The 26,213-nt window shown below is 40.8% G+C and overlaps 4 protein-coding genes and 1 non-coding gene across 5 annotated transcripts; 1 reads left to right on the top strand and 4 right to left on the bottom strand.

The window, feature by feature from the left end:
* The first annotated feature begins 1,437 nt into the window (after positions 1-1,437).
* On the top strand, positions 1,438-1,542 carry LOC111642775 (U6atac minor spliceosomal RNA). Its single transcript, XR_002759591.1, has one exon. It is a non-coding gene; the product is annotated as a U6atac minor spliceosomal RNA (small nuclear RNA).
* Positions 1,543-16,468: 14,926 nt separating this feature from the next.
* On the bottom strand, positions 16,469-18,548 carry CAHbeta (carbonic anhydrase beta). The gene is made up of 4 exons (XM_014364559.2): positions 18,100-18,548; positions 17,896-17,980; positions 17,399-17,586; positions 16,469-17,305 (listed from the first exon to the last, which is right to left on the bottom strand). Exons 1-4 carry the CDS (start codon positions 18,190-18,192, stop codon positions 16,904-16,906), a joined length of 768 nt encoding a protein of 255 aa, XP_014220045.2. The 5' UTR covers positions 18,193-18,548; the 3' UTR covers positions 16,469-16,903.
* Positions 18,549-18,900: 352 nt separating this feature from the next.
* RagA-B (Ras-related GTP binding A/B) lies at positions 18,901-20,945 on the bottom strand. Its single transcript, XM_014364538.2, has 6 exons — positions 20,730-20,945; positions 20,529-20,628; positions 20,053-20,437; positions 19,651-19,866; positions 19,462-19,577; positions 18,901-19,292 (listed from the first exon to the last, which is right to left on the bottom strand). Exons 1-6 carry the CDS (start codon positions 20,739-20,741, stop codon positions 19,198-19,200), a joined length of 924 nt encoding a protein of 307 aa, XP_014220024.1. The 5' UTR covers positions 20,742-20,945; the 3' UTR covers positions 18,901-19,197.
* Positions 20,946-21,130: 185 nt separating this feature from the next.
* On the bottom strand, positions 21,131-22,484 carry LOC106647980 (alpha-ketoglutarate-dependent dioxygenase alkB homolog 4). Its single transcript, XM_014364572.2, has 5 exons — positions 22,296-22,484; positions 22,094-22,219; positions 21,921-22,013; positions 21,445-21,842; positions 21,131-21,370 (listed from the first exon to the last, which is right to left on the bottom strand). The coding sequence occupies exons 1-5, from the start codon at positions 22,395-22,397 to the stop codon at positions 21,211-21,213; spliced, it is 879 nt and encodes a 292-aa protein (XP_014220058.2). The 5' UTR covers positions 22,398-22,484; the 3' UTR covers positions 21,131-21,210.
* An 848-nt stretch (positions 22,485-23,332) lies between these two features.
* On the bottom strand, positions 23,333-25,543 carry LOC106647911 (uncharacterized). Its single transcript, XM_089589038.1, is given in 9 exon segments — positions 23,333-23,467; positions 23,535-23,620; positions 23,623-23,695; positions 23,698-23,810; positions 23,887-24,072; positions 24,120-24,396; positions 24,662-24,802; positions 24,874-24,987; positions 25,538-25,543. Coding segments are annotated over 9 exon segments (1,131 nt in total).
* Positions 25,544-26,213: the final 670 nt, after the last annotated feature.

Here is a 26,213-nt window from a genome sequence, read left to right as displayed (position 1 = left end):
TTTTGCAGTCATCGAGATACGATGGGTTTTGGGTGGCTTTTTTTTCTTGATTTATTTGTCAATTTGGCGATTCTCAAAAGTAATATACCTTGTAATTTGTGCCCTACGAATAATTTTTTTCCCCGTAGAACTCAAAGTGTTCCAAATGCACAAAGTGTGCAGAAAGACGGGCAGTGCTTGGTTGTGCTCGAGTTGCGTGTATATTATTATTATTTTTTTTTTTTTTTCTTTAAAGGTGCAAAGTAAGTTTATCATCTGCACGTGCGCAGTGATTAAGGCCGCGTTCAAGCTGCTCTGTCTCTCTGAACTCAGTTTAATAAGCTCAAGGGTGTGCATACAAAAATTATTTTTTCACACATCAACTTTCATCAATTCACTTCAATTTTTTTTTTTTTTTTTTTTTTTTTTGTTATATTTTAATAACAAAAATTTTTACATTTCTATACATTTGTAAATTCACTTCAACATACATTATAATACGTTATAAATATTTATGGTCATACATTTTTTTTTTTTCATTAAAAATATGAATGGTAATAAATTTTTGTCTAGGGATTATAAAAATATAAAACAATTGATCTTGAAAAAAAAAAAAATTAAATAAACTTAAAATACAATTGTTCCTTAAAAAAAAATATCATGCTAAACAATACCCAAGGTATAGAATATTTTTTTTATTTTAAAATGGATTTTAATACACACGATATGTAGTACAGTGAATAATCTTTATATTTAAGTAAGATAATTTAAATCTTAAGTTAAAAAAAAAAAAAAAAAAATTCAACACAATAAATGAATAAAATAAATATTTGTGATACGATAAGCCTCGTTCACCGTAACTCAAACCCAATTGCAATGTACGAGTAATTGAATAACAATAATTACGTACGGCAAATAGCTCGTACACTTGTACTCGTGCAATTCGTTACAAGCATGTGGCATAAAGCTGAGAGCTGTACATTGTTTTTTTAATCGGATAGAGTGACAGGAGGCAATAACTTTTATCTCGCGTTAAGATGTGTCCTTGCATTTTTGCATATACAGCTGCAACCTCGACTTTTTACGCGCACCGCAGTTATTAGTGCACGTTAACTGTCCATGGGGCAAATATTACAATCTCAAATGGTATTGAAAAGTAAATACGGGTAAATTAGTGAAGAATGACGATATTTAGTGATTTTAATTTTAAAAAAACAAAAAAACATAAAAAATTCGTTGCGACATTTTTAAATAAATGCGATAAAAAGTTATAACAAATGTACTTTGTCGTGTTTAATTTATGTATAACCATACACATAACATTAAAGAACTTGAATGTACAAAAATTTTCGAAATAAATTGATTAGAAATTAAATTATCGATGATCAAAGTGTTTCCCGCAAGTGGCGAAATCCGCCATCGATTCATATATAAGGAGGTCGGCTATGACACATCAACGTGTTGTATGAAAGGAGAGAAGTTTAGCACTCCCCTAGACAAGGATGGAACACAAATACTCGTAAGGCACTTGTCGCATTGCGCGACTCTTACGACCATTTTTTGTTTAATACAACTTTTTTTTAATTTATCGAAGTAATTAGTAAATTTTTTTTTTTTAACAATTGTTTTAAAGGTACCTACTGGAGCTTCGTCACTAGGGGCACAGCATTACCGACCTTTACATGCTCTGGTACTGTATTGATCGACAAAAGCGCGCGAAAATTCAAACTTTGTATTTTAGAATGTGCAGTATTATTCAGAATCTCTTCAGTTAAAAAAAAATAAATAAATAAATTGAAATAAAAAAGCAATCTCACTTCTCGCTCTGACAATTTAAATTTACGACACGCCGTAACATAAAACCCACAATCTTTGGTTTTCGGAACAATACATGGGAAAAAAAGCGTGTGTAGGTATAACTCTAAAGTATCGTTTTTCTGAAAAAAAAAGCAATTTATCAAACTGACGTATTGCGGGAACATAGAGTCGCAATCCTGTCAACAGCGAAGTAAAAAATAAAAGCCACACAAATACGCCTCGGTGAAACAAATCAATCCGCATAACAGAAAAAGAAACTTCAAACGTCGTCGGCCAGAGCCCTTTGAACTCGAGGTCGAGCCTCTCAAAAAAAAAAAAAAAAAAAAAAAAAACACCACCGCCTCCCGTGTTTTTATCCGATCGATATACATCGACAGACAACGGAGGAGGAGGAGGAAAAAAAAAACGCAAAAATCATAACAGAGCAAAAGTGTCTCCGTGACGCAAAGCTGGACTGTAAGGTACGTTGCAGGCGCACGAATAACAGAGCCGAGAGCAAAGTGCACAAAAAGTTTCGGGTTCACCGACCACCCGGAAGTTTTTCCCCCGCATAATGGGGAATGGCCAGAAGAAAAATCTCACCCCACGGGTGGGCAGGTGCCAAAAAAAAAAAAAGTGAGAAGAGGACTCCTATCTCTATCTCTCTGTCATCTTCCACGGAAGCAGCCGCAAAATCTTCCCCACCCGGAAAATTTCCGAGGCCCGTCGCCCCGTGACGCGCCACCCCAAAAGTACACACGAAAGAGGGCCCATTATTTCCAAAGGAACAAAATTGCACCGCGGGATTTCTCGAACCTGTTGATATATATATACACAGGTAACAGGTGAGTAACTCTGTGTGTGTGTGTGTGTGTGTGTGCATATTGCAGCACGCGCTTACGCACACCTATATACAGAGCCGGTAGATCCGTTGAGCTCTAGTATACATGTATATGTACGTTTATTGGCGCAACGAAGAAGCAGCGCGGCAGGTATCAGCACTGGACCCATATATTATATTGTCGTGTCGCGACGCTCCCTCCATCCCTCTCATGCACATGAAGCGCTATGGTATACGTATTATATACGTGCAGCAACTTCTGTCGTAAATAACACAAGTGTGCGTGTACATGAGTTCGAAGCACGTCTCGTCTAGACAGGAAGAGGGTGTACGTAAGAGGGTGATGGGGGGGGGGGGGCCGGGGGCATTTACACCGAATCTTATTTTGTTCGTCCTCCTGGAAGGTCCCATCCACCCTCGCTTTTGGACGGGTTACCCCGCGGAGAAGGGTGCGCCGCTTTTAATTTTGGCGTTTTGCTGCAGGACCTTAAAATGATTTACACCACACCCCCGCGGTCCGTCGGATATTGGAGCAGAAGGCGCGCACTCTCTGCTGTTCTCTGTGAACTTGGACAAATTATATATTTTCACATACGAGTACATGTCCCTTGGGTGACAAATCGGAGGGATTTATTGCTTCGTATGTATAGGGTTCGGGGTTGACGTTTTGCACGAATTTTACAAAGTTGAACGTCCATTCGAAGAGTACGAGATACATATATATATTTTTTTTTTTCTGCAAGAATAAAAACTATCATTATTATTATTTTTTGCTGGAAAAAAATACAACGAGTTTGGAGCGTGTAATTTGGGTTACTTTTTTTTTTTTTTTTTTTTTTTCACAAAAGACATTGCCAATGGCATTATAATCGTACGTGCCACTTGATCAGCTCTACTGAATCGAACGATTTTTTATTACACACCAGTGGCGAAATGAGGTTGCAGAGTGCAAAACTTACATATAGGCATGTGTATATGTACATTAGCAGTCACAAGTCACTGATGAGGTGATTTAATTGTCCCGTTACAGCCTTCGAGCATTAATTTTTACCAATTATTATAGGTACAAGCCATGTGTAACAATTTGCTCTGCAATACTGGACATAGTCCCCAACAACGATCGTCATGTAAATATAAGAAAAAAGATATTTACAAACCAAGTCGTACCTGATGCAGAAGGTTTCTCGGGTCTGTGTTTATGTGTAGGTGTTGCTTATTGTATACATTATTGTAAGTAATTTCTAAACTCGGGTCATTGTACCGTTTAGTCACGTGAAATCTGTGTGTGTGTGTGTGTCTGGGTATGAATTGACTTCACGGAAAACTATGCGTTAATCTATACCTTATGTATACATGTACATAGGTATACTTTGAGATAGCCTGTGGTTTTCTAATTCAAAATTATCATATCAATCTGCACATTTTATAGTTATCGAATTGGTTATTGCAGAATAAACAGTTCGACTAATCAGTTGAAGAAACGTTCCTTGAAAGAACTATTTTTTTTTTTTTTTTTCACTTTTTCATTTGTTCCGGAAGATCAATAAATTAATTTTAAGTAATCGATGTGTGAAAGACTCGAGTGGGTGACGTAAAAAGGTTACAACCCTTCAAAACGAGGGGCTGCGCACTCTGAAGTCTTTTGGAGACTTATGAAGTCTTTGAAAGACTTATAATGATTTATGAAGTCTTTTTTAATGACTTCAAGAGTGCGCAGCACTTCAAAACGTGTTGTATGGATAAAAAAAAAATTATTTAAAAAATCAGAAAACTAAAGTATCAGAGTGCTGCCATGATGAAGAATAATCAGACGATTTGCGGTAAATTAATACCAAAGATTGAAAAAAAAAAAAAAAAAATCGAGCAACAGTGGTAAGTATACACGCAAAAGGCAAAAGTGTAGCAGGTCCTCGAAGCTAAATTCCTTAAATCGACCAAGAGGACTATACTGCATCTCCCCCCCCCCCATCAATCATCTATCCCATGCCCTGTCTCCCTCCATTCTCTCACGGAAGCCCTAATATACCGCAACAACAACAACAACAACAAAAACAGGAAGAAGGAGAAGAAGAAGAAGAAGCCACCACGACCTTGGCGCTCTCTTATCTGTCCGAGCGTTTTACAACCTCGCCTTTTCCTCCCCCCCCACTCTTTTTCGTTTCATTTCTCGAGCACAAAACGAGCAGGAACGAAAAACCCCGTTTCCCGCAGTTACGGCTACGTTACAGCACCACCGACTGCGCTCACTGTATACATATATATATATATATATATACCCGTGCGCAAAGACCCTCTCAGAGCAGCAAAGCACTTGCCCCGATGCAAGAACAAGAAAAGATGCTGTTGAGAAAATTCGCCGTTTGTCTCATGTATACCCATGCAGTAGCAGCTTCCCCTCGTAAATCTCTCTCTCTCTCTCTCTCTCGCCGATCGAGTATAGCTTTCGGCTGACTAACGCTCTGTGCTCGGGCTGTAATACGAACAAAAGCCGACGATGGCGCGGTTTTATAACTACACGAGGGGAAGACTCATTGTTTCTATATTTAGGGGGGGGGGGGTGGACTTTGTTTATTAGCCGGCCCGACCTTCGGGGACTTTTTAGCGATTTTTTTTTTTCCTTTCATTCCTCTGTACTTGCACGATGTTTGTTCCGTACGGCCGTGATAGTGCGGGAGTTGGTGCTTTTTTAGGACGCCACACAGAGGCAGGTTTTTGGATTTTATTGCGGCTCCACGGAGGGATGAACGTCGGGGTCCCACTACTTGACTTTACGAGGGCCGATTTTTCACCAACGAGGAATTCTCGAGTATATATGTATAAGGTTGGACCCTCGCGATCGATGATTCCGGGACAAACCGAGTTGCTTTCCCCCCCCCCCTTCTTCCTATACTTTATTGTTATTTATCGCCGGATGGAAACCGAAGGACCGAAGGTTTATTCTACAAATGTATACACTATACACAACGCCGATCTCGAGCGATCGGTAAAAATAACGTGGTATATATTCTCGCAATGGAGGAAAAAAAACAAATAATAAACCGACACACCGGCAAACGCGTAATACAGGTACACGCGTATTATTTAACGTTACAAAGGCCGCATCGCGGAAAAATTCGCGCATAACTACATTTGCACGCGCCCGGTGTACGTAGAAGCGTAACGGCGGGATTGGTTTGGTCGAGATGTTCGCCAAACGATACTCGAGCCAAAAGGAAAAAAAAAAAAATTACATGTATGTATTATTTATACATCAGTACAAACAACGAGGAAGACTCGGATTTGTGTGTATGGATGGTAAAAAAAAAAAAAAAAAAAAATTAAGTACAAACCCATGGTTATTATAACAGCCAGGGGGGAAAGGAGGTGGCCAAGCAACGACGCGAGAAGGAGCAAAGGAGGCAGTGTCCTTTTACGCAACGAAAGTATTATATAGGCACAACACATTGGGCTCGGGTGGGCGCATCGCGTATATATACATACACACGCCGAGCCGAATAATCGCGAGGTTGCTTTTCGCAATCGCGATCGTTGCTTCTTACGCGCGTGTTTTTATTGTTTTGTTTGTTTCAGGCTCACATGCTATAAGGTCAATGACCATACAAGCTGTCGGAATGTCGGATGACTATACATGAATTTTCTCAGATATAAGGGTTTTAGGGCCCATACGTATACGGTGGCGCGTTTGCTTCATGTTTTGCCGCCCAACGATAAAAGGTCTGGGGTGTCGCATTGCACTCGTGTGGCAGCGATGATTTTTTCGTTCCTTGGCTCACAGGCTATTTTTTTGAATTGGGCATCGAACTAACAATCAACCTAACAAGCTACATAAACCACGGACACGATCCGCCAACAGCCGCAGTCGCTGTAACTCTGCTGCACACACGACGTAACACACCCAACACAACCACCCCCCCTGAAGCGTATAGATGGTGTAGAGCAGCGAAACAGAGGCCCCTTCGCGTTATCCGCGTATAAGTACACACAGTGTATACACATTACACCGATTATCCATGTATGCATCGCGCGCACACCTTATACCCACAAAAGCAAGAAGCGCAGCTCGGGTAATTGGATTTATCGTTTCGTAATTTCGCACTTCCGTGCGTCCACTGGTATACATGTATGTATATATATATTTTTATACCCCGACAGCATCACTACCCCGGCCGGCGTCGTGTAACGTGATTGTATACGTATATTTTATACACACCCGTGCGCCTCCGTAAGTTGCGTAATTACCTCGCCGTTTTCTGGCCTGTATAGTTGATGCTCCTCCTCGCGGTGTGGCGTTATTTATTAATTGTTATTTATGTAGCAAAGTAATTTTTTTTTTTTTTTTTTTTTTTTTTTCTATTACTGCCAACCTTTCTTTTTTGACGGATCGTTGACCGGCGGCCGATGGATTACAACGATGCTCGGATACTGTCTCTGGATACTATAGTGCACAATTCGGTCCATTTCGCGGTTACATCGAGTTTGGTGTGCAGTGATCGATCAGCAAAGAAAAACAATAACAATTTTGTTCTACTTTAGGCCTTGTTTTAACCTTTGGGCGTTTGCTGCGCCCACGGTAGGGGAAAAAAAATCCAACGAGGACAAGCACGAGGAGTCTGGGTTGCCAGGTAAGAAAACGTAATCATTCCGAGACTATTCTCGCTCGAGAACCGGGTCAATATACAACATCCATCCACTCGAGGCGATAGGAGACCTGTAAAATCGCAAAACCATACCTGTGGGAGATGGGGCCGAGTCCCTTTTATCTCTCCTCCTTCGTTCGTGTATACATATCGGAGGGGGGGGGGTTACACCCACTTGCCTGCCTGCATGAATTTTCGTAACAAACGGCAATAACAACAGAAAAACGAGGACGAGAACAACAGAAACGGAGCGGTGGACGAAAATTTTCGACTCGAGTGACCGCAGGAGTCCGGCACCCGTGCATGTGTATACTGTACCCACACGTCCGAGAAGCACTTTCACTCGGTGGCGCCGACAACTGTCCAAGTATATTACAAGGATATACTTATACTTATTCCAAAGAGACACACGACTAAAGTGTCACGCATACACGTATATATATATATATATACATATATAGGAGCCAGAGAGCCACTCGTTCGACTTTTTGTACTGCACCTACGTGTATGTACATCCACGGTGTGCCACATATCTTGGAGGCGACCCTACGCGCTTTAAATGAAAAATTAGAAATCCTTGTCTCGCGTGTGTGTGCACCTATTTTTGTGGCTCGACAACCTACTGGATATTATGTAGGGGTTTTGTCGGAGTGGTTTCCTCCCGATACACCCCTGGCACGTGCGTGCAATCACACTCACTTGCCCTGTTTTTTTTTTTTTTTTTCATTTCTCTGGCCTAATGGATAATATAATCCTTTGGCCGCTATGAATTATATACTCACTGCAAGAGAGCGCAAACGCGAAAGCAATAACAGGTACGGGGATGGTGTACTGTACTTTTTTGTTCTTTTTTTAATCTCGTACACAACATATTGTGAATCTAACGGGGAATCGTCAAAACAGTAACATCGACGCCACTTGAGGAAATCTCCCTTCCCCGACGGCAAAGGGGGGAAAAAAAATGATGCCCCGTTGTACGAAACGCGAAAAGTGTGACGAGAACGGCGGAGTTGACCACAGGACCGGAAAGGAAGCGAAATATCTCGCAGCAGTAACAGGGTCACTTTATTCATCAAACTCGCGATTTTGGCTGTACTATAAAGTATACTTGTGCCTTATAATACACCTTTTCGGTGTAATCGCAGTAAAAATATACACAAATATTATATTCAGGGGTTTACAGACGCGCATGGCATACATTGATACTAATTTTTATATACATTATACGAATAAATTATTACTGTACCGCTTCTCGTGTGTACTGTATACATGCAATAAGCTGGTTTTGCTTTTATTCGGGCATCGCCGAGAGAGATGGAAAAAAAGGAGAGAAAGAGGAAACGGGGACAAGCGCGTCACGAGGAGTTGACCCGAGAGATGACAATAAAACACGTGCAAGTGTACCTACTTGTAAAAAATAGACTTACATCTCCTGGGCCCTTTGCTGAATCGTTGCTTATTCTCGGAGCCAGAAAAGATTAAGCCATTGATACAACATAGCGATTTGTCGATGGTCAAGTTTAATGGCATATAATATATCATGGAGGGTGTGCGCTCTGTTTTCATAATTTTTTTTTTTTTTTTTTTTTTCCTCCACCCAATAACACGCGCATACCTGTACAAAGAAAACCTTTCAAAATAAAAAAAAATCCGAAGCTCATCAAGTCTCGGAAGTTGCACGATCGTCCTTTCACGTACACATGTACTTTGAATGAAAACTACGTTGAACAGCTGCTAATGTGGACGCGAAATCTTATGGGTGTAGGTATATACGTATCGAGAGCTCCAATGCATTTTTTGGGGTGAAATTAGCGTTCGTGTATACAACATGTATTAATTATTGCGCGTCGTGTATACGCGATGAGTATAAGCCGCACATGTGTATAGCATATATAGGTATTACGAGCGCAGTAGCCCGGAGCAGCATCTCTCACTCTCCATCTCGATATCGCGCGACCCACTTACGGACGAGACCGGGACGGAAGGACTAGTTTCGCTCGTTCCGTTCCTCCTTCTTTTTTTTCACCCCCCACTCCCCTCCACCACGTCATTATATACTCTCTTTCTTTTTTTCTCCTCTGATTGTTTCATTTGGAAAGAATGAGATAAAGAAGAAGGAAAAAAAAAAGGAGAAGCGATTACCTCGTGTGCGCTCGGTAATGTAACTGTGAATCGGCCCGCGGGTGGGAAAAAAGTTTCTTTGAATCGATTCGATGCCTCGGCGCACGGGAGTTATAAGTATCTTGTGCTGTATGTGGTCGACGCCTGTTTTTTCTTTTTTTTTTTTTTTTTTTTTCTTCGGCAAAAATACACCTTACGTGTGTATCGTGAGGTGAATCGGTAAAAGTGAAGCGTGCGGGTACGTCTCGTGAATATTCCGATCCGATTTTTTATTTGAAGCCACTAATCTTTTATCGAAGAAAAAAAAAAAAAAAAGAAAAACCAGTGTCCCATCAGGAAACCGTAAACATCACGCTGCAAGTACGTGATTTCGAACTGACACGCGAAATTTTTCCCCGACGGTCATTACCGTGTGATTAGAGCGTATACGCGGTAACCCCCGCGCGTACACGATGCACACAACGCGGCTGTCCATTATAAAAATGGAAAGTTTCTCTCTGCGAAGACACGCGGTCGAGAGCGCGTAAGAATCAAGGAGAGCATTTCCCGGTCGACGAGAGAAAAAAAAAAGAGTAAATAGCGCGAGCGCAGGTGCACCCGAAGCGAGGGGGGAAAAAAACGCGTACACAAAAGATAAAAGATGCCCGGAATCAGGTATTTTGGAAAAATATATTTTCCACCAGTTAGGTGTACACGTTTATATATACAAGTAGTGCCCAGCTCGTAGATAATAATATTATGGTATATATGTACATGTACCACAGGGATCGGTCTGTAAATAAAACTCTTGCTTTCTTTTGCCACGAATGGTAAATAGCGCAAAACCAAAAAAATCTGCCGTAGCAGTCGTGTGTTTTCATTTCCCCTGCTCGTGCTAGGCAAATAATATCATATATACTTTCGTTCCGCGGCGAGTGGGTTAGTTCCGTTCCGAATCGCCTCGAGGAGCAAGTAAGTTATAAATAGGATATAGTTAGATCGGTATGAGATATGTATACATATATACTGATTTGTGTATGGTATATTAAATTTATGGGTGTATATATAGTATACGAGTGTTGGAATGTTTTGTTCGATCTACGAAAATGGGACCATGAGTTGTTGTGTGAGCCCACGAGGACCTATACGATCCGATTTTTACCGATTTTTACTCTATACTTTGAGTCAGTGTTTATCAATGCATCTTTTTCTCCTCTGTATATATTATACCCAAGACGCACGCACGCAGGGGGGATTTTGCGGTTTACATACATATATACACCTTGTATGGTACGCAAGGGAGGGGTATAGGTACATACATGTATGTACATCGAGAGGCGACGAAACAGGTTTTCCTTTCGTTTTTATACATTTCGGGGGAAGGTGCGAGGGGAGGGAAACGGGAAAAGGCGAAAGAGAGAGAGAGTGTACGTGTGCGCACCTAATTAACGGATGATGTTATGCGAAACGTTGCGCCGTAGGCGTTATAAGCATATACGCGCGCGACCTTGTTAACTTTTTTGGGATGCGCGTTCGGTTATACTTGTATGTGCTTATTATTATCATATATATATACACGTGTCCTGTACGTAACTAAAGGATAATACAGACGTTTGTTTTGACTGGTGCATCGCTTTATCCTAGCGTGTACATATAATACAATGTATATGTATGAAGGTATATAAGTAATTTTGAAAGTTGTGCTGGTTATATGCGTTACCTCATTTATGTATACGTGTACGTATCTTGACGGGTTGGTAAGTATGTACAACTGAGTGCGTCATGTACAGAAACACTATGTTGTAATGCGCTTTTGTTGTGGCAATTGTTGTTTTTTTTCTTTCTCCTCGGTATTACAATTTTTTTTTTCCTCATCATTTTCATGGGCTGTAAAGGTGCCAAGTTGTACGATTACGGGGTCAAAATTCACTACACCTGTATATTTCACGGATTGTATTAGAGTCAAGTGCCCCATGAGCTCTTTCAGTACTTACACAGACACTCACTAGAGGTGGACCTGAACATTCCTGAAATAACAAATTTAAAAAAAAATCTCAATTTGCAAAATATTGCGATAAAAAAAAAACTACTTACTCAATTAAAATTAATACACGAGAGAGCAGATTGAAGAGTGAACGCGTGAGAAAATACATAAAAGGCACATCGTGCGTTGCTCAGCTATTTGTAAGATCTCCCTGGATCTTTTTAAAAGTTTTTTTTACACTAAATTGTTATTTTGTCCAAGCGATGCTTTGAAATATTTTTCCCCAATCAAGTTGATGAAAAGGCAACGTGAAGCGTAACTCGTTGACGAAAAAAAAAAAAAAAAAAAAAAAAAAAAACCACTTGCTGAAACAGGTAGGCCTTAACCTTTGTACTTACAGGTAAGTGTGTATACGTATATAAAATGCCGAGATAAAGAAGCAGAGAAAGAGTTTCCGTGTCAGGTTCACGGCGCGTAAGTATACATACATACATATCATCCTACACGGCGTGAGTTCGCTCTCTGGTGGTATTAAGATCGAGTATATATTATATACATATATGTATAAAAAATACGCCAACAGTGTGGTACAGGGTCCCCACATCCTCTCGAAGAGCGCGGTAGTTTATATATGTATATACGATGTACAGACGTAGAATCCCCCCCCTCACATATGTGTTCCACGATATATCTATACGCGTCGTGTGATACTGCCTCGCGCTGGGAGAAAAGTGTGTTTCTGGGTCAGTGGCACACACTTAAAACTTGCTCCCGCTCGCGTCACACACAATGTAAACGTTACATTGTACACACGTGTCGATGGTAGGTATGTAGGTGTGTGTGCTCGTGGTTTTCCTATTCATATACTCGTCTATAGGTATATAAGTATACAGCATAGAGTGGCCAGGAGCGCGCGTGAACGCAACAAAATCGTGCATTACAAATCGTGAATCGTGACTAAGTACTCGGGAAGCAGATTATTGTCTCTCTCCTTGAACTTGCCCGCGCTCGACATATATATCGCTCATATCATGCGTCTCTGATGTTTCAAGTACAATATAAATGTATGTGTACATGTACCTATAACATTATGTAGGTACAAATGTACGTACGTGTATCTAAAATAAGCGATGTATTGTATATATAGTGGCCGGGTGTTATGACTATATACGGATATACTTACTCGACGAGCTCTTGTCCATTTTAACGATGCCTCACTTTCCCGTTTGCCGTATGGTGTACCTATATATTTATGTGGTATCCTATATGTATACCAAACAGACATATACCCGTTGGTAATATACTGTAATGCTTACATGTACTTATTATGCAAATGTGAATCCGACGATGGAGGTATCTTTTGATAATATATATAAGACCCCGGCCGGCGTGTCGTTTAATTTGATCTAAGAATAATCATGAGACATATATAGCTACAGCAGAGCGTCTGTGCGGACTTTGCGAGGGGATGTCGAAGCTTATTTGCTTGAATAAAAAGAGCGATGCTCCAGGCAAAATCTCGAATTGAAACAAGAGGTTTCAAAATATTTGCCCAAATAAACCTTTTAATTTAGGGCTCATTCAAATAATATTTGGGGATCGAAAACGTGATGAATATCACAAGTGTATCGATGAGGTTTTTTTAACTCGCGGTTTACCTTAAATTGTTTATCATGACTTTCGATTTGATGAACTATTTCGACTACACTATATCTGACACTGTATTTTTTTTTTTTTTTTTTTTTTTAAGACAAATTCTACGTATTTCGTGTCACTACGTACTTTTCGAAACACGACACAATAAAAAACCAGATTGATCAAACCAACTGCAATCGCGATGACGAGACTCCAAATTTAATCAATCGACCATTGACAATTTTGTACCACGTGTACATGAAAATTTAAAAAAATTGGTATACAACTCGATCGATGGACAGACAGGCAGATTGAAGTTAATAAGCGTAAGCAACCACGACACCTTTGGTGTTTCACTTTACCATCATATCATTGGGCAATAGCGAGGATAAAAGGAGTTCGTTGCACCCCTCGAGAGATTTGCGCCATCAAATCTGGTTAAACCAAGCTGTGTGCACTTGCAGTCCGCAAAGTCGAGTATTTCCGTAACAACAAAAGTGCAACGACAAAAATATTGTCGGCTCGAGCGCGCGCGCACGCGATTCGACACACGTCGACTTTGTTATACACGGAGACTACACGTCCTCTCTCTCTCTCTCTCTCTCTTCTGTCTCGCGCCCTCCTCCTTTTTTTTTCTTATCATTTCTCAACGCGATCAATTTGTCGTATGCCTCCGGATCCGCGTTGGCTCATTGAGACACGCTTACCGATTTTCTCCTGCGCGATTTTTGGAATAATTTTTGCCAAACAGTCTCATTTTTCTCACAGACAGAGCGATTATATTTTACAATAACTAATCGACCACTGCGTTAGATATTATACTACGTATCACAAAAAAGGTGAGGCTTCAGCTAATCGGTACTAAAAAAAAAAAAAAAAAAAAAAAAAAACCTGTAATTTAATTTTCCTCTCATTTTCATGTTACAAGAGATAATAAAGACGTGGGGGGGGGGGGCTCGCGAAATTAATATACTTGTCGTGAAAGTAGTGTGTGGAGCACGCTCGCATCAGGTATACTTATAAAGTACTACCTACAATCGCGAGGAAAGCGCCGAAACGCCGTGTCATTATTATTATCGCTACGACTGTACCGTAGCGCGTCGCGACGCGCGGCAGCTGGTCGCTCAATTTTTTTTTCTTTCTCTTTTCAATGTGTAAGTGTACATATATACATATACCTGCGTGTGTTTGCGGACTGCCGCTATTTGGTTCTCGCTCTATTTATCGGCCGCCAAATTTCTTGTACGAATTGTATACACCTTTTGTTTTGACTAAAGTGCCCGATTTGGCCCACCACCGCGGTTTGCCGCGTTACAGAAAAAACAAGGCCACCAAATTTTAGTACAAGGCTACCCTTCGTCGGCGATCTCCGTTCGAAACTAACGTTAGATCCCAGGCACTTTTTTTTTGTCCACGCCTCATACCGATTAAAAAAAAAAAAAAAAAAAAAAAAACGACGCTGCTCCAATGGTCGATCGCAGAAATGGCCCGAGTAGCATTAGACGATACACGGTATACGAGATATAGTTTCGGAAGGAGGCCGATTCGCACCACAACATATCAATCTTGCGCGCACCTGTGGTGTTGACCAAAACACAAGCCATTGACGAGTATACATACATTTCACATGGGGGAGGCAAACTCGCGCCATTATCCCGTTTGACCGATCGGCTGTAACATATATAGTTCAAGAGGCTGACAGGTAGACACAATCCGCACAACCAACAGCGTGTATAACTATAATGGCGATTAATCAATTTCGTATACGAGCTTTCACTCCGTGAGTGGAAAAAAAGTTTGTTACGCGGTGAAATTTCACATACCTACGAATGGCCGGTAATCGTTTGCGCGTTAACGAAAACAATCCCACATCTGTTTTGTTTTTTCAGTTATACTATAGATACTTCTATGCTCGAGCGGAGCCGTTGGACCGGAAAAAGGGCACGTTTTTGCACGCCGTACACGTCGATCCGCGTCCTAATTATCGCCTCGGCCATTACGAGTACACACGTAATACCGATCGGGGGGAAAAAAAAGGCACACGCGTCGGGGTCAAGTGCTACTTACGGAACGACATAATTATATGCTCGTACAATCTGTCTCGTACCGATAACCCTCCGATCAATCGAAATTGTACGTGTATATATATATACATTTGTATCGAAATGCATGTGATACCGATCCGAACGTGCGCTGCATATCAGTGTTGCGCGAGGGAAAATATACATATGAAAAAAAAACTCGCGCTCGCGTGCCGTCGAGCATGAATTTTCCATACTCCGAAGCCACAGCCAAACTCTTTTACCACGCTTTGTTACTTACAGCCAATTTTTTTTTTTTTTTTTTTTTTTCTTTTCTTCATCGCCACGAGTACAGCTACCCGAAGCGGAGTTGTACTAACAGCATTGAATTGTAACAGCTCTCGGCGAGGAGCGGGAAAAAAAGCCCCAGCTCGTAATAATGTCGCTAATGATGGCTGATGCAGTCGTCGAGCAACGACAGCGTGAAATTATTGAAAAACAATATCGCGACCAAGATACTTTTTATCCACTGACATGCTTGTACGTATTATTCCTATGTTTTTTCCTCCATGAGCTCCATTGATGGGGAACAATAGCCATGTACGATTACCGAACGTCAAAGGGGACGGTGGTGATCCGCTTATAAGACGATCCGAGGCTCTGTACGGTATGGTAGGACATACGTAGATATGGATACAACAATAGCGAGGAGCGCCATCAGGCGAAAGAGAAAGACTCCTGTTTATGTATTGGCGCGAGGATGAAACCAAGTCGGTTGTGTTATCCGTGGCTCTTGACGTCCGCGGTTCGTTGTGCATGTACACGGTTTAGCTTTTGCTTTCTCTTTCAGACGAGTGCACGCAGGCATGCTCTAGTTCACCGGGTGCGCGCCTACCTGTAACGCCCGCGCCTCCGACTATCCGTCCATCATCTCTCTCCCTCGTGATCCTCTTTTTTTTCTCCCCGGATTTTCCGACAAGATTAACGCCACCTGTGTGCATTCACGGTGTTTTGGTTCACCCTGATGCATCCAAGATCTGCTCTCAAAGTGTCATAAAGGGACCAGAGAACAACAAAAAATAAGAGCGGGTAGACAAGTTGCGGCTCATAATTTTTTTTCAAGCATACGGGAGCGTACAAAAAACCCGTTGTACTTACAGACGATTGACTTTGTATTAATTAAAAAGCGCTAAGATGGATAGAATCGCCGGCTTATTTTCCGAGCAATTAATTCTCGCACGGTTAATAATGTAGGGGTCCATAGAGCACACGCGGGATACTGCACACGTATATACATAAGAGGCACGAAGAAGAGAAACTTTGTATCATTTTGATGAGAGCTGCAATAGGGGAGATGATGTGGTGATCGATTAAAAAATACCGGGCTGTTTGTTAAAAAAAAAAAATAACTGTATGTGCACACACATGTGTATGTATATTTTTCAGATTAAACGTGTACACGTTAAGTACAACAACAATAACAACAACGTGAATCACGATAAAAACTAGTGTAAATGCATTTATTGTTCTCGTTGATAAACCCAGTGGTTTTTGTTTATTCGTCTTTATGCTATCAGGTTAAAAAAAAAGGCACGCATGTCTTGTATATAGGAAAAAAATTGTGATTCTGCAAAAATCGCTTTTTCCATCCACATGTAATATTGCTAGTGCATACGTGTATACTGTACACGAAGCATTTTGAGACTCGACTAATAAAATTGACTTTGATTCCTTTGTGCTCTGTTCGATCGGCAAAAACAGCAAGTATAAAATATAAAACAAACATGAAACAAATCTTACAAAACTAGACAGGCCCTCATTTTGATTACAATCTCTTTTTAGCCTCTCAAAATTAAATCAGAGGTAAGCGTATATGGGTACACAACACATGGCAGACAACCACGGACTCTTAGGAATAGTACTTTTTGATTTCTTTGAGAAGAGGCGTCTCCGTCATCTCATTGATCTCGACGAAGCGCTTACCAGCTCGGCTAAAGTAGTAGATATCACCGGTGTAGATGTCGAACCAGAGCGCGTGCACGTGCAGATCGTGCTTTTCGAGGCGTTGCTTGAGAAAACCGTACGACGCGACGTTCTGCAGCTGCTGCAGCGTGTTTATCTGCGAGAGCTTGTCCTCGACGGCAAACTTGTTCTCCGGGTCGATGTAAGCGACAAAGCGCCGCATCGGCGTCTCCGCCTGGAACATGAGCGGCTCCTTGAAGTTGGTGATCTCCAGCTGCTGGAACTTGGCGAGGCTGCTGGTACCGTGGGCGCACAGCCAGGCGCGCAGTGGTGACAGTCGCCTGTTCGCCTAAGCTCGAATGATCCTCGTGTATTTATTCATGCTTTCATTTTAGAATCCGGTAAGTATTCAGGGTATGAGCGTGTATTAAAGATAAATTACTTGTGAGGCGAAATTCTCGTCCCTCAGGGCGTACAGCAAATTCATGGCCTTGCAGTCGCTGTGTCCGCAGACGATAATGTGCCTTATGTCATTGACGATGCAGCCAAGCTCTAGCGCAGCTGGTTCGCACATTGTCAGCTCGTCATCGAAATGATGGGAATGTGGTACTATGTTGCCTGCGTTTCTAACTAAAAAAACAACAACGACAGTGTATGAACGCATGGTAGATCAGTGTTGAAGTGTAGTTCTAAATCGATTTTGATGACTGAAGGAGCAAGAGGTAAACAAAACTTTGTTTAAAATGCGGCAACTTGTGGGGGGATTCGAAATAGGTACAGGTAGGTAAATCGAGAACTCGTGTGATAATACATGAGTTATTACTGTCGCATGAGTTTATGAATTTCATAATACATTACATGTATACCGTTAGAGAGGGATGAGCACTATGAGTTAATTATAAATGCGATGATAATGTGTCCACGTAGTTTTTGTCGTACCAACAAACATGTCTCCAACATTAGTTTCCGTAAACCTAGTTGGAATCATCCTGGAGTCCATGCAGGTAAAGAACACCGCCTGGGGCTGAGAAAACACAAAGGCACACACAGGCACGCATGGAAACGCATGTTATTGCATCGTGAAACACAGAGTATAGGTCAAAGTTCAAGGCTTTAGCGAACCTACCAGGTCCTTGGCATTACCTCGGGATGATCCTTGACTTGCTGGAACTGCTTGACCATGACATCCCTGTGGCACTTTCTGTACCTCATCACACCTTTGAGAATCCGATCCATGGCTTCTTACAGATTGTCGTTGTTACCGATTCATCCGAGACCACTATCGTCATCGGCATGGCATGACGCGACACTATCGCCAGACACTGGCTAATGTTATGCATTTGCCTCTTGTACAGCGTGGCGTGTGTTTATACTCATAACTCTCGTATCAATGGGTTAAAATATCGGAGCCATGCACGAAAAACGATCACGTGAAGACAGAGAGAGGGGCCAAACATGTACTTATCAGCTGATCGAGAGAGAATAAACGGAGCAGCGCGGGACTTTTAAACAGGAACTCGAGATGGCCGTTAGTGAACGCCAGATGATGATGAGCTCGACCAACAATGTGATGTTCAAAATTTTCAAAGTAATTCTACTGTTTTATTTCACAAGTAAAAACATTTTGCTGATCCAATAAAAGTATAATACAAATCTATATGCTGTTTACTGAATTTTACAAAATCGATGGAAATTTATATTTCATGATGAGCAATGTCTTTTGTCACATCAAAAAGGAGATAGCTGTCTTTGGTTGCGACTAGTAAAGAAATCTCAGAAAAAAAAAAAAATCTCACTTTACTTAACAAGAGTTTAAACGTACATTTATGTATTAGGTCTTAATAAAAATAAAAATACAGACTTATTTAGCTCATGGCTGTTTGTAAAAACGCAAAATTGCATAATTTGACGAATAAAACAAAAACTATTTATGTAGCATTTCAATAAGGTCATGTATCACTTATAATAAAAAACATTATAATGTAAGCAAGTGTAGAGATGTAGAGAACTTTGTAAACAGATATCTGTGTACGATTAATACGTGAACACAGTAACTCTACAACACTTGCTTAATAACATCAAATTGGTTTTTTTTTTTTTTCAATTTTTTTCTTGTCTATAGTACGTTAAATAAGACCATAAGCGAAGAGCCGTCTCATGTACAGTTTTTTTGTAACAAATCCCTAGATTCTCAATTACTCAGTGATGGGCGGCTCGATCTCGCCTTGGCCGGGCCAACTTCTATCTGCTCAGAGAGGAGTTGCTCTGGCTGGCACGTTCAAGCTTCTCAAAGTGTTTACGTGCATTTCGAATGTTGATTAGCGTCGCAGCAGAGGCTGAACAAAATACATTTTCATTTATTACAATCCCGTATTGACAGAAAATTGTTCAGTTGTAAAACATATTTACGTTATATTTGTGAAAATTTAGAAGCAACAAATCAATGCTTTTAAATTTTCAGGTTGTAAAAATCTATAATGGACACTGTTATGTGCCTTTACTTACGTATAGTTGGGTCAGATACCACAACCATCACATATGTATTTGATGTAAAAACATCAATAAAGGCTGCAAAATTACTATTCCTAACTTCCATACTGGAAAATTGAGCAGCTAATTTACTATAAACAGAATACATAATGAGCGACTTTAAGTTTTGTTGCCCTGTTATATTTAAAAACCTCAAATACACACCTGCAGCTAAGTTTGAACTGTTTGATAATGTTTGATACTTTTTCAAAACGGTGTACATCTCTATGATACCGTCTTTGACAATGACTAATTACAAGGAATGTTGCACGTTCAAAAAGTAATACCTCATCAGCATCGATAATATTGGCAAACTGGTTCAAGCTTTGCTCGAGTTCCTTGACATTTGGAATCAACATATAAACGATGGAAGACCAAGCTCTGAATAAATTGAATGTATTCAATTTAACGGAACATTCGATTTTTGGATTAACATAAATCCAAACTCACTTTGTGATAATAATCAAACATAAAGCATGATTTCAAGAGTGAAATAACAATATATGGATGTTGATAGTTCACAGAATATAAAGCAAAAAATAAATGAATAAAAGTTGTGACACATACCTGTACAAAGTTTCATCCCAAATACTAGTCTTGAAGCAAGTACACTGTAGAGGCAAACTCAGTCTTTTCAAATCCTCTTCTCTCTCCTTAAATATCGAATCCCGCTGATCCTCCTGAACTAGATCCATTTTGTGAATGAGACAAAATACCTTTGCTTCAGGACTGTTCTGAAGTATGGCTTCCAAGCAGCTCTGATAATAATGCATATCTTTGTCTAATTCACGTGATTCAACATCAAAAACATAAATCAGGACTTCGACGTTCCTAAAGATGTTTTCTCTTTGTGACACAAAATAGTTTTCCATAAAGGCCTCCTGCCCACCGCAGTCCCACAAATTAAGAACGAGATTTCCAAGAAAGCGCACATGACTGTGTTCAACGTCAACTGAAAGAAATTAGGAATTTGCTCATTGAAATGTCAAGTATTCAGAGCTATACTGGCGCAAAAAAAAAGTAACGATCATATAAGCAATTACTTGTTGCTCCCAAGCGACGAGTATCCCTGGCAATATAATTGGCAAAGATGATACTTCGCATGCTCGTCTTCCCCGAGCCGCTTTTGCCCATCAGAAGCACCTGGAACAACAAACAATTCTCATTTTGTGTTAATATATTGATCATAATTATAACAAAAGTGGGCGTTGTAGCGAATCGTATTCTGATGAAACAACACTTACCTTTTTCTTCATCTTGACAGTTACCCTGAAGCACTCGTACCTCGTAGATTACCCAAAAAGCGACCACCAGAAAGCAGGATGGCGCTTTGCCCGGTTAACCCTGGCAGTCTCGTCTATCCTGATTAGTACAGATACTTGACAAACGTGCACAACGTTCTTGTAAGACGTAAACAAAGGGTATGAAATAAAACAGCCCACTTGCGTTGTGAGCGATCGCAGAACTCTCAAAACTAAACTAAAGAGTAAGGTTAGGTTATCATTCCCAGCAACAGGGAGGGTAGGGGCGCTTACTCGCTTAGGCGTCAATGGTGACACATTACCTTTAGTCGTGAATATTAAAGGTATACCTATAAATGTTTATTTACCATCTCATAAAATTATTTATACGACAAAGGTTCGACCTCCATTAACAAATAAATATATTTACAATTGTATACAAAGACTTGACATGTAGGCAGTTTAATATGCGTCTTTATATTTGTCAATGAAAAAAATTGACTGCTTTTTCTAGTATTTCCAACGATTCCTCACTGCACTTTGTTTTTTCGTTAGGAAGATAAGGAGGCGTGAATTCTCTGTACGCCAAACAAACACGACGCGAATTTACGTCTTCTCTCAATACAGCATGTTCCCATTGGTACCTTCAAAGATATTGCGTTACAAAACGATATTGATTAAAATCAAAACGTTAAGATTTGATCAAAATTTATTTTACCTTGCTTGCGCATACAGGACCATTAACGAGCCCACTGGCATAGGTAATCTGACAACGTAATTCATTTCTGGTAAGTCTTCATTTTGATAGTGTTCCACACAATTTAAATTGTATTTGTCTCTGGAGCCCCTGTACGGTGTCATCGTTAGCACAGAATCTCCCAGTACGTTAACTGTGATTATTCTCTCTCCCCAAATCCAACAATCGTCAATGTGTGGATCAATGGAAGCTCCCTTTTGAGGATCGTATTCAAGACTGCATTGTTCAATTGTTTGAAAATCATTTAATTTTGGAACTTGACTAAGCTTATCTTGAACAAACTTTGTACACTCTGGAAATCCATTGAAATTTCCTAGTTTCAAGCGTTTTTTCTTAAAATTCGTTTTAGGTCCAAAATTCTAAAAATAATCGAAAAAGTGTTGATTTTGCATGTTGAATTACCTTCACTATCATCATAATTACAAGTTTTCTCATACCTGTTTCCTTCTGCCGCTTTGAGATGTATCCCATGGTAAAGAATCCAAGCTATTAATTAATGCATCGCATTCGTCATTATTTAAAAAATCTAACTAAAATAAGAAAAACATGATTTTTCTTCAACTGGCTATGCGATAAATTTACTTGACAGTAAAATAAAATACAACAGTACTTGTATGTATGTCCCAGGAAAATCAACATGTATCCCTTGATGATTGGGATGTTCTTTGTATAAACTAATGTCCCAACCTGGCCATGCTTTGTCACAGTGAGGGCAGTAAACGTAACTTTGTAATTTCTATAAAATGGTTGATGCACTCGTTACTTTGTTACATTAACAACTAATTAAAGATAAAGAAATGTAATTTTCTAACCTTACACTCGTCTGCAAAGTCCGGCTTTAAAATGTTAAAGTCTTTTTCGCAAATTAAACACGTGCGAATGCCTTTGCAGCCACAGGGTCGTACTGTTTCCATTTTCAAACAAAATTGTCAATAATGTGTTTAAACTTTAAACTATACAAAAACAAAAATATTAATATGATACTAAAGAGAGAAGCAGACGCCACAAATGCACGATATGTATATATATGTCTAAAACGTCCATTTCTACATTACCTACTGCTGATGAAAATTTTAGAGCAAATAAACTTCAAATTGCACGAACTCAAAAATTTTTTTTTTTTTTTCTTATACCTAAATCTATCAAGTAGATATTGGGTCGAACTTTTCAAGACAGATTTTCAAAACAATATCCATCGACGAATTCATAAAGAAATGACCCACAAAATAAGTTTCAGTTGATGAACAAACGGATTATTAGAATATAAATACCTACTTTTACGATTTTTAGCTGGAAATCGGAAAAAAATATATCGTACGTGTTTCGTCAAATGTGTTATTTTTATCGAAACTACAGGTATAGCCCATTGATCTGTACAAAATTGTTAGGTACTTGACGTTACCACAAAAATATGAACCTAAAGCTGGAAAAACTAGTTTTGCCTCGATACCCGTGATTTTACGGTCAAAATTCCTTTCGAAAACGATACCTTATTGCGTGTTACGCCAAATGCAACAATCTGTAATTGGAGCAACTTGTGTGTGTACGTAATATGATACCAACCACATGATCAACTGGATACCAAATTTCATGTATTTTATCTCTTTTTTATTTCAACTTGTGTGGAAAAATACACTTGAGCCTCTACATGAGAAGATACGAGCTTAAAAACAGTACCAAAAATCTTGTGCTGCGCATGTAGACGTATGGGACAAAAATTGTCCATCGCCAAATGGCTCAATGAACAAAAAACACATCCCGACAAACAATACAATGGTCGTTATGACGGTGAAATTCGCCAACCAAGTACTAAAAACCTCCGAGGCGTACACCTCGTTAACAATGAGATTTACAGTATGTGACGGCGATATTGTCGCGATCGAGGATTTTGCATCGGTAGTTCTTGTAGCGGACAATCCTCCGCTGCGGCCAACTCCTCGTAGTAGGCCCAATGACGCTCGCACATCCTGTTTATGTGCCTCGGCTGCAAGACATTCAACAAAGTTGGGAATATTCAATAAAAAAGGTAAAAAAAAGCGTCGACAACTCACGGCGACGCTCTTGTCGAGCAAGCCCCGTTTTTCCCGGTCGTACTCGTCGCTCATTTGTCGCGGGGACGGCAGCTCGACCCGACCCCGAGGATGTACTACTGCGCCTGCACGTGGAACATGGGAAATGGCACGACGAGGGCCGGCAGACCCAATAACCCAATAGGAACAAGTTCGGTCAGTCGATGTGAACGAGGTGCTTGTAAACCGGCTCCACGTGGTTGTCCCCCGTACGGATCTCGATTTTCGGCGACACGAACGGATACGTGAAGTCGTACCCTGTTTTTATTTAACAATAAGTAAGGTATACGTAACGGATCTTCGGGTAAGAAAGAAATGCACAGCGTGACCTTGCCCGTGCAGTAGATGAACGCGTCGATCCGCGCCGAGGAGCCGTCGCGGAAAACGAATTTGTTGGCCTGTATACTATCGATACCCGGCACCTGCTCCACCGCCCTGGGCATTTTCACGTCTACCGGCTTTGGAAAGTTGTGGCTCAAGTAAATCTGCGTTCACCCCTTCTCTATTGATTCGTGTATCGCGCGATGGGTAATATAACAAAAAAAAAAAAAAAAAAAAAAAAAAAAAACGGACCTTTTTTGCGTGCTTGTAGTACGCAAACGGTCTTGCCCGCGTACTTTTCCGGGCTCCTGTACCGATGGCTGTGCAGACAATCGCCCGTACAAGTCTCGACGCCCTTGATCTCCGGCACATGGGGAACCGTGTAGTGGCCGTTGCAGAGAACCACGGCGTCGTACGTCCTGACGCTCTGGAGGCCGGTCGTCAGGTCGGTGCACCTCAACGCGTACACGACTTGGCCGTTGGACAGATTCTCCGGCTCTACTTGGTTCACCAGGGTGCTCAGCTGTACGGGTATTTTTTTTTTTTTTTTTAACATTCAGACTTTTACTTCTTTCGTACAGCGCGATTGTGGGACTTTAGAATCGGGTTCTAGTTGTGTTTAAATTAGAAATCGGTACTTCAGAATAACACAATAGTTCTTTACCTTTGTTTTTTTTTTTTTTTTTTTTTTTTTTTATATATAGTGGCGTGCCACTAGTTAGCAAAAAAAAAAAGTACCATTATTTCCGATTCACGTGGTACTTGGTGCATTGAGTTATTTTGCTCACCTTGACGTGAGGATGTAGATGGAAGTGTGTCGCGTAGTCCTCGAGGTACTTTCGCACGACGTTGTGGTGAACGAAGGAGGAACCGTCGGTGTCCTCGAAGAAAAAATCCGGTATTTGCATGATCTCCTTGGGCAGGTTTGTCTTGCGTTCGGCGAAAAATCGTTAAATTTAACGAAAACAAGAAAGATTTGTTGGAGCGCCTTTATTTGTACGCACCTGAGGTTCTTGTACATGCTGCTGTGCACGGGCAGGCCATTTTTGTCGAGATCGGTATCGTCCGTGTGGACCCAAGTGCCACCTATCTGCTGCCGTTTTTTGCTCTGTACCTTGTGACATTTTGCACAAATGGCAAAAGTTCACAGAGGAGGTATTATTGCATTGGAGCGATGTTTTGACGAGCCCATAGTATATATGTACGATCCAACGTCATATTATGACGAAAGCGCCGTTTACAAAACAAGGCTCGTCGTGTACCATACAACGTACATTATATACGTAATATACGCGTACGTAGCATCAATTGCCGTAGATATATATATATATACGAGTTTGTCATTGCAAATCGCACGTAGTAGTAGTATAGTAGTTTTGTCCAATAATCCCCCTGAACATACTACAATATCAGCTGGGGTTTTTTTTTTTTTTCATATTTTGCTGAGTTGCAGAGGAAAACGTTTTTTCCTGAATTTGTTTTTTTTTCCTCCACCCTTCAGTCCAGCCCGTCATCACCGAGGCGCAGCGGAAACAGCTCTACGAGGACGAGGCTGGTATAGCATTACCATCAACACGCAATTATCATCCTGCCATTATTCTTGCAACTGCAGTCGTTTTTACTTTTCAGTTCCCGAGCAAGCGCCACTCAAATCCGTGCCTCACGGACATAACTATATATTGCTGCTTTCCCGCCCAGCAAGGAGGCAGGAAAGGTTCCTTTAGGCCAAACCCTAAAAACCGCAATTTTACAGCATTATTCTTACATACCTGTATGATTGACAGTAAAAATGATCGATCCTCGTGCACACATTTCCTTTGGACATGATATTATTCATTCACTCGTGTATACACTGACGCGCGCGCAAAAAATCTTTAAACTAATCGGTAAAGAAAAAAAAAATCGCGAGCTCTCGTGCATAATTTAGCGGACGCAGGTCTCTCTTTTTTTTTTTCGCGGCTTGAGACTCGTATAGTCGTATATACATACCTGTGCATGTGCACACATGTAGCACCCCTCGACGGCTCATCTTTCTCTTCTCCTCCCGTCATAAAGGGCCGTAAAATTGTGCCCCGACTGCGGGCTTAATGGGAGCCCCAGATTGCGCGATTGCAACGGAGGTCACTCGCCTGAAAGACAGCGCCGCCTGACCATCAGGCCAGTAATAACTTTTTTTTTTTTTTTTTTCCATTCACTCCATCAGCGGAAGAGCTCTGCATTTTCTTTCCCTCTCCCTTCCCGCTTTTCTTTTTCTTCGCATCTGTGGAGGTGATGCTGATGCGCGAGAGAGGAGCTTACGTGCAGCCGGGAACTTGAGGAGTCGAATGGAGACGCGGGAGA

Source organism: Copidosoma floridanum, unplaced genomic scaffold (assembly GCF_036245765.1).
Source record: "Copidosoma floridanum isolate Cflo_tuat_1 unplaced genomic scaffold, Cflo_Japanese_pri ptg000001l, whole genome shotgun sequence".
NCBI classification, from domain to species: domain Eukaryota; kingdom Metazoa; phylum Arthropoda; class Insecta; order Hymenoptera; family Encyrtidae; genus Copidosoma; species Copidosoma floridanum.
This window is presented reverse-complemented; position numbering and strand designations above follow the sequence as displayed.